Below are 12,065 nucleotides of genomic sequence, written 5' to 3'. Positions count from 1 at the left end.
CGAGACGTAAGGTTTCGTAGGCTAAGGAACAGCGACAAATGGTTTGATTCTGTGCAACCTCTTGCTCAGGAAGGTTAGGTTGGGCAGAGCTATGTTGAAGCACAACAAACCTCGGCGAAGATGCGGAGATTCGCATCAGGCAATAATATCAGCTCGCCGATTAAGTCTGCAAGTCAAGTCAGTTAATCTGGAGCAATTTACATATTGCAGCATGTTCATTTCTTGATGCTTCTTTTGGTAATCGAAGGCATGTTCTTGACGCCTTCCGACACGATATTTATGCTGTGTAAAGCTAATCTTTTTATTGGCATTTTTTCAAATTGAAATGTTTTGCAGAACGATGGGCAACACGTATACCTCTATTTCCACTCACGATCCGAATGATTTATTAGTGGGCAGAGATAAGTGAGTATCACTAATAGATCACTTGCAAGAGGCACCGAATTCTTGTAGTGTGCAGTCGGCGGCGAACATTTTATTAGGTTGAGTCGAAAGTTCTCGGACAATGTGGTAGTGATGATTTCTAGAGATCATCACTCAGCAAAGAGCTGACAAAAATGGACGTGTTAGTTACCGTTTGATAGAGTGTAAAATTCTCTTCAACTTGTAGGTTAACAATTACACTGAGCTAGTTCCTTTCCTGCCACCATGCCGCGCAATTTCAAGTCGTCGTCACTTCACCTCCCTCAACGTCATACTTATTCTCCATGTATCTGGCGAAGAACCAGCAAATATCGATAGACGTCTGAGGGAAGTTCACAAGGAGTGCAATCCCACCAAAAGTACAGTCTACAAGTGGCACTCGAAGTTCGCGTCGGGCGACTATTCCATGGAAGATGAAGACCGTTCGGAACGCCCGATGGAGTTGGATTTGGTCTTGCTGCGGAGACAGGAGGAAGCCGACCCGTATCAAATCACTCGCGAACTGACAGTCGCTCTTGGGGTGAGTCAAACCACAGTTCGCGGATTGAAGTCAATTGGCAAGGCGCGAAAACTAGGTCGATGGGTACCACATGCTCTGACGCAGTATGAGATGGATTGCCGCGCTATACTTTCTCTCCTCACGCTCAAGCGCACCCACACGTGACTTGAGCACCTAGTCACCAGGGATGAGAAGTGGATTTCCTATTCTAACATTCAACGGCGTGCCCAATGGGTTGACAAAGGTACGGAAGCAGAAGACGTCCCTAAACTCAACGTACACACCAAAAAGGTTATGCTCTGCATCTGGTGGAGTGTACACGGCGTCGAATACTGGGAGCTGCTCGCCTAGGGATGTACAGTGACCGCAGACGTCTACGTTGAGCAACTGAGGAATTAGAAGACAAATCTCGAAAATGCGCGCCCGCAACAGCGCAAAGTCTATTTCCAGCATGACAACACTCAGTCACAGATTGGAAAAATGACCAAGGCAGAACTGAAGAAGTTCTTTTAGACCATTTCACCACATCCACCGTATTCCCCAGATCCGGCTCCCTCGGATTACCACCTTTTCTCCTATCTCCAACGTCATCTGGATGGTCAAGACTTCCAAACTCGCGACGATATCAAAAAGACACTCGAGCAGTTCTTCAAGGAACAGTCCTCAGCTTTCTGGAGCAAAGGCATCTATGATCTGCCTAGACGTTGGCAGAAGACCATCGATGCCAATGGGGCATACTTCAAATGATTCACAGTTATCGTTTGAAAATTGCAAAGTAAATAAAAATATTGTCAATTTGTTCGAGAACTTCCGATCCATCCTAATAAGTCGACGTGAAGTGTCGCATTCCCGGTGATCCCGGTGATCCGACACACTACGTTTGATCCCGTCTAAAACGTTTTGGACAACGTACAAATTGGGCAATTTTGTTTGTTTGGAACTGTTTTTAAATAGGATTATTGCAAAGAAGATACAAACTGATACTACATGTCAGAGAATACTTGTAAACAGAATTACCTAGTGTTCATTTGATTGCTTAACACATGCAAAAAAAAATGCAGGGAACCAATGAAGAGGTCAGCGACTTTTTCGGGTTCCACATTACCCGCGGTTCGACGAGCAATTCATTCTGATTCTATAACTTCTCTAGCTGTTGTCAGACCCGGTATGGTTATAACAGGAAGTCGTGATAAGGTATGTGACTTGATTAGAAAGAAAACAGCAGTTAAGTTGTGATTCTGAGTATGCTCGAAACTTATGTTTTGATTGATTATGCATGTGCTGGTATGTCCTAGAATTGTTTTTTTTTTGTGAAGTTGTTCCTAGTGTTGTCTGAATGATCAACTGTTCACTTCGTTGATGTGGACTAATCGACAGTATTATCTCGCATTACTTCGTTCGGTTTGTCCAGAAGAAGCACATGGAAGAAATCATTTTTTTAAAAGAAGATTTTTTTTTGGATTTTTGTGGAGCATACAAGCTCTTCATGGAGAGCGGCTCGAGTTAATCTGTTGGAAACTTAGAAGCAATGATGAATAACACCGTAAATCTCATTTACCATTTTTTCAATCTTTCTCATTACGAAAGTGTTTACGAAAGGCAACAACTGTGGTTATTGTGACTTTTCTGCATCTTCCTTGCTAGTATCTATATTCAAGACTTAGGTGACTGCCATCCAAGACATAGAACCGTAGAGAACATTAGAATCAACCTTTTGTTGTTAACATACCCTATTATTAGTGTTACGTAAAAGTTCCAATTCTAACGAGTGAGAATCTATTATATGTATGATGTTTGCTCAGAAAAAGCACCCGAACAAAATGTCAAATTAAGTGTTTCGAGATTAAATCCAAGAGAACTTTGTTCTCTCAAAATAGTTTACTCCCAAACCACATGTCTAAGTATGAGAAGACTTCGCGACGTGTGTTGGTAAACAGAGCTGTGGGCAGCATAGAAAGAATTCGAAAAAAGAAACATTTTTGGCTTTCAAGCAAATGTAATATGAAAGAATACTCGTAACACAGTTTTGAGAGTGTTCACGTCTATTTCGTTGTAATAGTAATTACACTGTACTTACTTACTGGGGCACTGTACTTACTTTAAATGTTCACTCCTGTTTATGCATATAATCCCTGTTGCTTCAGCAGCAACGACTGACAGTTACAGTAAATATACACATGTGGGTGATCAGTAGCATTAGTCGATAAATACTTGCAAGAACACGCATCTAATGACAATTCATACTCTTTCGGAAAGTTGCATCCGCACGAATTCGGGCTAACCACTAACATTATTGCTGCTGAAGAGAAATTGAGATTTATCGAATTGGTAGAAGTGCTGGCACCATCAGAAACACTATAAATTGTTTAGCAAAATCCAGCGGAGGATTGACCGATTTCTGATCACGTCGAATCATTGATACCCTTGACAGAAGTTTTTGCAGTAGCAAAGTCAAATGGTAACAATGTTGGTTCAACACAGAGGGAATACTGTGATGACTGGGTTTATAATTGACTATTCATTCTTTACATTCAAAAATCTTGAAGGTACAGTGGTTTTTTTGCCGAATGGTAATTGTTTAGCATACATTGTTTCTACCAAATAGCAAGAACATACGACTTGAAGTTCCTTGGAAGACATTACAGACACACTTGTTATCCGATGTAGTAACAGCGGAAAGCCATTTACTAAGTTACAGTTTCACTATTCCTTCTACTTGAAAATTCTCGTTCTTTAACCGCTCCGCATAAGGGACGTACATTCTACGAATATGATTGTAAACGCGAAAACTTACTGAATGATTGTTATTCGAGGCATATTATTATTCGACTATAAGTTCGGTTTTTTTGTTAACTGAACAATTTTGCAACTTTGCTTCATAGTCTGAAAAAACCGGCTGTGGCATGTATTTAAAACATATCAATGGGAGTTTTTGGAAGCTACTTTTCGACTTGTGAATTCATGCTTCTCCTTTTTTGACAACGAAATTGCTGAAACAAAACGTTCCCTTCAACAGGAACATATAATGGCTTCCTTTTTTATAGGATGAGTATTGTGTGATTTACAATTTCAAGGTCAATTTTAACTAATTCAGAATTTCGCATCCTAAATTTCCTTATCCAGATTGTTGGTGCTTGGTGCTGTCAACAGTCCTATGGTTGATATCAGTGCTCTACATGGGGTTTCTTTTGGAAATAAAACACTGTTTTACTGCGCGTAGATGTTACCTCAAGTAACGATCATTTCTTGACTCCAAGTGCGTTTCTTTTCTATTTTCATATTCTAAAATAGAGTTCCAGATACCTGACTTTGTTCGATTCTTGTCATTTACTCAACCTGCCAATGCATGATGTGAAACAAAGTCTGGAGACCAGACGATTGTTGAGAATGTTGGTCTTTGTTTCACATGAAATGCAGCAGCAAATACCGTTACGACGAAAGAGATGAGTGCAACCTACACTCCAAGACATAAACCTCGTTAGGCTCCGCTTGGAATCGCTGTCCAATCGATAACTACACAGAACTTTCCATACTTCATCCGTGTCAACCAACACAAATTTACATACTCCTACGAAGAGATTTGCTCCTTTGACCTCAAAAAAGCCGATTCTGAAGAAAAAAATTGAAAGAGGTAGGCCATGCTCTACCACGAAGTGTCAGTTGAGTAAAGAATCATTAGAAGATGATAGAGAAATAAGAGTGTTTTGCGCGCAAACTGGAATAACCGTTAAGACACAGAGCGAAATCGGATGGTGCTCTTGCCTGCAACAATTCGGCTACAACACAGAATCGATGTGACTTAAACGAATCTGAGGTGGTGCAGATTTCAGGTGGAGTATTCGTATACGGGATAGGGGACTTGCTAATTGCTGTAAAAAAACGGCCCGGAAGATGCGGCGCCGCACAAGACTGGCGCGCTCCAATCGAACCTCTTGTGCAAAATGGTGCGCCAAAACGAATGAAGCCGTATCTTCCGGGTCGTTTCTTACGGCAGTTAGGAAGAAATGGACGGGATCACCCCTCTCTCCATAGTCTCCCATCCCACATACGAATACTCCACCTGAAATCCGTATCACCTCAGATTCGTGGAGTGATGCCTTTAAAGGCATCGCCCCACGAATCTGGGGTGGTGCGGGTTTCAGGCGGGTAATGCCTATACGTGGTCGTAGATTGTGGGAAAGAGGGTGATTCCATTCATCTCTCCCTGTATAAGTGTAAACTGACGATCCCGGAACTGTTTCTTACGACGGCTTCTGTTGAACCCATTCGGTTCGGATTTCGCAGGCGGGAAGGGACGCAAGGGTACATTTCGAAAGCATCCGCTAAAACGACTATGACTGCGAGCTAACGTAGCCTGAGGTCATAGCTGGAGAAGTATTCAAAGATTCAAACTTCTACATTTTCCGCTCAGAAGATTTTTGAGGGCGACTGTATATGATTGTTTATTCACTGTTTCTTCTTCTTTTGTCCGCTTTGGGTTATTGGGTAAGAATATGGTTTGTTTTTACTGTGAACCTTTGTTGTAGGACCAGACTTTATCAAAACTGTCAGTAAAATCGGGGTTAAGCACAAACATATCTGAATTTTGAGACGCTTCCATTGAAAGCAGTAATCCTGTAGTACAGATGTGGAAAAAGCAGTTCTGAATGGCCGCCTTCAACAATTTTTAGCGACGTTTTGACGAAATGTGGAAGTTTGACTATCTGAACACTTTTCCAACTTCGACCTCGAGCTATATTAGGTTGCAATTATTGTCTTTAGCGAATATTCGGAGATATTTCGTTCCCTTCTCTTCCATACGCTAGTTTCTGGATAGATTCCAAAGAGACAAAAAACTTTTGTTGCACAGAGTGAAATCGTACATGGATTTGTTTTTCTTATTTTCTTTGTTCTGTGTCTATTGTTCTATGTACATTCTGTGTATGTCAAAGCAGCCTGCTCACATGGTTGGCATGGTCCCTCAAAGATTTGCATCTAGAATGATTACCCTGTCACGAAGAAAGTGATCTTTGGTTTGTTCCCTTCCTGCTATTTCAGACATTGGCGCTGAACAATGTGGACACCGGCGAATGTGTAACGATGTGGACAGGTCATGAAGCGGAAGTCACTAAGGCAAGAAGTTATTATCAAAAAAGTTAAGAGTGAAAAAGCGATACTGACCAGCAAAATAAACTTTTCAAAGAGGTTCTGAAGTTGGGAGCCAGGAACTTTTTCTGAAATCACGATGAATAAGGAGGTAAAATGCGTCTCATTTCACAATAAATCACTTCAACTGCATGGATCTTTGGTAAAATGGAAGAGGTGATTGGTATCTTTCAGCTTGCATACGAAAACACTGTCGGAAATCATTTTGTGCTAAGCGGCTCAAGGGATCAGTCTATCAAATTATGGCAGTTTCATTCTAGAGAAGCTCAGAAGACGTTTCAGGGTCACACACTAGGAGTAACTGGACTTGCTATGATAAAAGGTGTGTTTCATCCTTCACATGTTTGAAACGCCGCGCATGAAATGACTATTTAAGAGAACTGTTTTATTTCTGGGTCGAGGGATACTACATTGAAAATCTGGGATGTGGAGTCGACGAAGAGAAGCGTGCGAAGCGCTCAAGTAAACCGGAATTTGGTTAGTTCTATACTATTTGCGGATGGGATCTAACTGATTCCTCACAGTAGAATGACAGCAATTCTAACCTTGCAATATCTTGTCTACTTCGTTGCGAAAGGTGCTACAGATGATGATAGGGACTTACTTGAACTTGCGTAATATTTGGCTGGTGTGCGGTGTCATTTATCGTCGATTTAGGTGCACAGCAGAACAGACAACGAGTTAGCACAGCGCAAACGAACATTGTAGTATGAATTACTTCGAATCATCAGAGCTGTTCTGCATTCCACGTTTTTTCGCCTCGAGTTGTCAGTTATGTTTGGTTGAGAACGTACTCCACTAAGAAATTTTGCAACGTTCTCCAATACTTTTTAAATCGAGTACATGTTTAATTTATCTGATTACACTTAAATATTATGTTAAAGGAGCATGTTCAATTTTGCAAAGGACTGAAAGATGCAACTGTCTACAAGGAGAAAAAAGTCCAATATGACCTTTGTTTTTTTCATTTCACAGGTTAATAGTCAGTTCATCTCCGTTTGTTTAGGCAAAAAATTGAACGGTAACTGTGCTTGGTCTTCCTGGGACACCGAAAAAATCCACGTACTCCTGACATATTCATCTATGGAACTTTAAATTGTGCACTTGTAACTCTACTCTCAAGTTCCGCACATAACTCCTTGACAGCTAAATTAGCAATATCCTCAAGAACATTTTCAAACACTAATACATAAAAGCTTGATGCTTACTCTCCACGCCACAACAGTTTCGTCCAATTAAAAAGCTAATTCTGAGGTTTCTGTTTTAAGGTGACGCACATCACCTTCCACTTGCCTTGCAACGTTATTGCTCAATCTTCAGAGGATAAAGAAGTAAAGTGAGCCAGATCGTGGTTCCCTGCTGAGATATTTGAGCCTAATGCGTGATTTCAGACTGTGGGATCCTAGAAATCTTGAACTTGTGGCGCAGCTGCCGCGAAAAAACCATATACAAATGCACTGCGAGTTTATCGACGAGAAACTTCTCGTGTCGACGAGCAACGGCTTTAACGGTTACGGCTGCGAAATCTCTGTAAGCAAAGAGAATTGACTCTTTCGTTCAAAGGCTGCATAGCACTAAATTGACGAAGCTGGATCTCTTGACGAACAGTAGGGTAAGAGTTGTACATCACAAGTCTGAACGCTATCACACCCAGTTTCCTCTAATTGCGTTGAAAGAAGGCGACAGGACAAGGCTGCTTCTCTTAAGTCGTTTTTCAGAGCAATTAGGGGGAATTGAACATGAGCGTGCTCATTCTCGTAATCTACACCTCAAACACTATATTTTAGTGGGGAAATCCAAGCTATAGTAGAATTAGAATGGAGCACGGTGCATTTGCGCTACCCTACTGTTCGTCAAGAGATCCAGCTTCGTCAATTTAGTGCGCTCGAAGCGGTACGGTGGAGCGTAGCGGTTAGGATCGGGTGAAGATCCTTGATACCACTGTTCATTGCTGCAGTTCGTGATGGTCCCACTCGATTTCAACCGTTCGTGTGTTCATTCGTGTCTTTTTGACCACACTGTACTTCATAGTATACTGAAAAAGGCCTATCATGAAAGCTTAATTCGCATTCTAGATTTGGGACTTGCGCACGCGCAAGCTCTTGCGGGAACTTCGCGGCCACGAAGGTTCTGTGCCATGCGTTGCCAACCTCACACAACAAGTTACCTTGAAGAAGCTGCTAATGAGTGTCTCCATGGACAGATCGGTACGGATATGGAACATAGAAGATGGAGGTAACTGAGTTCTCGGAGACTTCTTCGATTTATTTAATGTAAAACAAGGAGAAGGACCAAGGAAAAAATCTTTGAGCAAATGAGAAATAGCAGTACTAGTGGCATCAAAATCTAAGTATCAGATTGAGGAAGACGTTTTGGGTAAAATGTAGTTGAATGGGGGACTCGGTGGCGCCCTTATTTCTGGAAGTAAATAATTAAATCAGTCGGGGCCTTAAGACCTAAGGATTAGTCTTAAAGGATGTATGACATGTAAGTTAAAGCTACTAAGAGGAAAAAATAGACAATGATTGGCCCCACTTCAACTACACTTTCTCCGACGTTTTTTCACGCACCACAGGTTTCGACAGTTTTGGTTTGGGGTACATGAGTGGCTATACTAGAAAGAATGAGATGAGGATCTCGTCTTCAGGGGGCTTTTTTTCGCCAACCACACGATTGACCCGCACATGAGACAGACATGTAAAAGCTTCAGCAAAAATTTGTCTTACACCCTAAAAAACGCTGCATGTTTCTCTGCTTCTGTTTTTGGACAGTCCCATTTCCTCGAAAAATCGAGTGAGTGTCGAAAGGGTGTATTCAAGAAACTTATTAAATAGCGATACGTACAACCGTTCTCCTTCCATGAGTAGAATTCAGAAAAACCGGCACTAGTTTTGACGGACGCGGTAACCACCATCTACTTCTATAACTTCCATGCAACCCTAACTGCTCCACGAATTTGTTGTGCTGCTTCTGAGCTTTGCGGGCGATGGTGCGATGAAAGCTGGTCACCGATAATGGCAGATTTCCTCCACATCTCTACGGTGCACCTCCGTGTACTTTAAGAAGAGCGATCGCGGTCCATTCCATATACGACAACGCTCTTCTCTATTTTGTGTCGACTTACTAGTGAAATGGAAAACGAATTGTTTTCAGTTCACGTAGCATCCTAAAATTTCGATCCTTCTGAAAAATCAAATTGCAGTCAAAACCATTGAATCTAAGCATTACAAGTTTTTGTGCTGTTTTTCTTTTAATAAAAGATAAAGCCATTTATTAATTAACTAATACGTACCGTATGTTTCCATAAAGGAGATCCTGTTACTTGCCTCAGTCGATGGCGACGCCTATTGAAACGGTGAAACGGTCAGAGATCAATCCCTGACAGAAGTGAGGTTTTTGTATTTGGAGTTAAAGATTCCAAAGGGCACATTTCTTATCCAACCATGATGAGCTATCCTATTAACACGCAAAAAAGCATAGAAACACTGTAAAGAAATTTCCTCGAGTTTCTGAATAACGAGGCTCAATGTAAGTTTAATGAAATATAACTTTGCACTTTTTAGAGGAAGGATTTAGTTGTACTTGAGCAACGATTACTGTGTCTAACTCTCCTAATTTTTTTAAACACAGTTGAGAAAAATTCTAAATTTTTACTCAGATTTTCGAATTTTTCTCAACTAGTTTTTGAGGGAGCCAGAACACCTGGGGGTCAAAATATGGCACCGAATTTTCAAACCAAGCTACCGTAGTCTAGCAACGAGAAAAAGCAAAAAATTTCAGATTTCCGCCTGCGCGTCAAAATCTATATGACTTCGCACAAGGTCCAGTAACTGAGCTCGTAGTTGACAAAAACCAATTCGGCTAAGTTTGTGATGGAGAAGGATTTTTGCTGTCAGAATTCAATTTCAATTTTTCCCAGGTAGTTTTCGTTCTTCCAAAAGTTAGTCGAGAAAAAGTTGAAAAATTTGCTGAAATTTCGAACTTATCCTCAACTAACTTTCAAAAAACCAGAGGATCTCAAAAAAAATCTTTTGAGTGTTTTACAGCGCGATTTTTTGTCTATCTAACACATCTTTGCCTGTCCTTTTTCGTCTTTTCTGCACGCGGTTATCCATATTTCCTTCAAAGTTACAAAATTCAATCGGTCCACCGGTTCATTTTTTTCGATTTTGCAAAAACGAAGATTTCGGCAGAGGCTGAACTATTCGCCACCTGTAATCATTAAAGGATAAAGCTACTTTATCCTTTTATTCATTGTCAGTGAGTAAAAGTGTGCGCTTTTAGAATGGGTTCTGCTTCGGTATTAGTTGTTTTTTTCACTCTGCAAAAATGGAAAAATTTCGGTAGCAACCAAAAAATTGTTGTGATAAATAGAACTGAAGAAACGAATTATATTATAGACGCCACAGACAGTTCACTGCAAGAGTGGCTCTGCTCATATCTCCTGCATCACTGTATCCGCGGGATATGCCAATGGCAGGATTGCGGAGGTGTGAAAGTAATTAACGGGGCTTGAGGAAACTTTGCCCGTTTTCAGGCCACACATTTGTCAAAAGTAAATTCTCGAAGTATTTTGAAATCAGCAACTCATTTACTTCCGAACGGTTCTTTCAAAATTTAATTTTGACCACTTCCAAGAATTCCGACGGTTTGCGACGGATTACACGTACACACACATACACACGTTACAGCATAAGCCCGTTATTATATAGCATGATAATCGTGATTATTTGTAGTAGTTTCAACTATTCCAGCATTCGATGATGATAGCTAACTGACAGATGGCCTTATCTTTTGTAAAAAAAAAAAACAAAACAAAACGTACGTACATGCAACATGCAACGTATTGACGGTAGACTGGAAAAACTTACGATTTTTTAAGCAGGTCACTCTAAAGGAAGGCTGTGCGCCTTAGTTCAGAACGCATTGTGTAATTTATACTCTTTTTCTTGTCTTCGTTCTTTTTTCGCTTCCTTTTTCCTTCTCTCGATGTCCTTCATTTGTTTAGTATTTTCGCAAACTGGTTCCTGACCGAAAGGTGTGAAAATTTCCATATCTCTTCTTACGATCGTCTGTTGAAAAATTCTCGCTTGACCTTGCTCATATATATCCACCCACGTATCGAAAGCCGAGCCGAACCAACAGCCGAAATAACATCTCCGTAGTGGTAGGAACAATTTGGCTTACTTGGCATTGAGTGCACACTATATGACAAATTGATACAGAGGGGGAGATTCTTTTCAGTTTCAACCACTGAATTTGGAGACTAGTAGTGAATTGCAATGAAATATGTGTTCTCCGCCTGTTTTTTGGTTGTTGGAAAATTGTTGTTATTCTTGAAAGGAAATGAACATCTGCAGCAGTGAAATTTGTAGCGCCCCTCTGCTGCTACTGGATTGAGAAAAGTAGCGTCATTTGTATTTTCACGTATCTGAGAGCGTGCATCAAACCGCTTGATTTTATCTTCATTACGTGGAAACTACAAGTTGATCGGAACTTTTCGGAATCAACTTTCTATTTTTCTGCATGTTTATCGTGGCGACCGCCTATCTTGTAGTACTGTGTGATCACCTAACCTGATACATAGAAAGCTTCTTTTAGGAAAAAAAGGGCATTTGCGTTTGGATTGAAGGATACCTTATAATCCTTACCAATACTTTAATACTCTCAACTTTCAGTCTGCGTCTGGGAGGAAACGGTTGTCACTGACACAGACCTTTTGCAATGCGTATCCTTCAACGATGGGCAGTAAGCCTACATCTCTTCAAAACTATCGATTTCATCAAGTTATTTATTTAATACTAATGATGTAGTGCAATGATGCAATTTACAGTGTGGTCGTGTCCGGAGGGAAAGGACTTCTCGCTCACATACGTGTGCAGGGAAGAGCAGGAAAACCGTACTTCCAAACGCTCTCGGTGCAAAAGATGATCTCTTAGACTTTCAACGTGGTTCTAGGCGATTTCCGTTGTTAAAATTTGCTCAACAAACAGGAAGA

At 40.9% G+C, this 12,065-nt stretch overlaps 1 protein-coding gene across 8 annotated transcripts; it reads left to right on the top strand.

The window, feature by feature from the left end:
* Positions 1-340: 340 nt before the first annotated feature.
* On the top strand, positions 341-12,006 carry RB195_018400 (uncharacterized protein; the record flags this gene model as incomplete). Of its 8 annotated transcripts, none has more annotated exons than XM_064185843.1 (11): positions 341-405; positions 1,984-2,116; positions 2,249-2,323; positions 5,960-6,034; positions 6,350-6,389; positions 6,444-6,544; positions 7,336-7,403; positions 7,459-7,597; positions 8,143-8,302; positions 11,746-11,815; positions 11,901-12,006. In XM_064185843.1, 11 exons carry the CDS (start codon positions 341-343, stop codon positions 12,004-12,006), a joined length of 1,032 nt encoding a protein of 343 aa, XP_064041718.1. The 8 variants fall into 8 exon arrangements, with proteins under 8 accessions (XP_064041718.1, XP_064041719.1, XP_064041724.1 ...); XM_064185842.1 differs by having other exon boundaries at positions 6,242-6,389; XM_064185841.1 differs by lacking the exons at positions 341-405; positions 1,984-2,116; positions 2,249-2,323; positions 5,960-6,034 and adding an exon at positions 6,147-6,158 and having other exon boundaries at positions 6,242-6,389.
* Positions 12,007-12,065: the final 59 nt, after the last annotated feature.

This window comes from Necator americanus, chromosome II (genome assembly GCF_031761385.1).
Source record: "Necator americanus strain Aroian chromosome II, whole genome shotgun sequence".
In the NCBI taxonomy this organism is placed as follows: Eukaryota; Metazoa; Nematoda; class Chromadorea; order Rhabditida; family Ancylostomatidae; genus Necator; species Necator americanus.
Note: the sequence above shows the minus strand (reverse complement) of the source record. Positions and strands in the feature narration are given on the sequence as shown.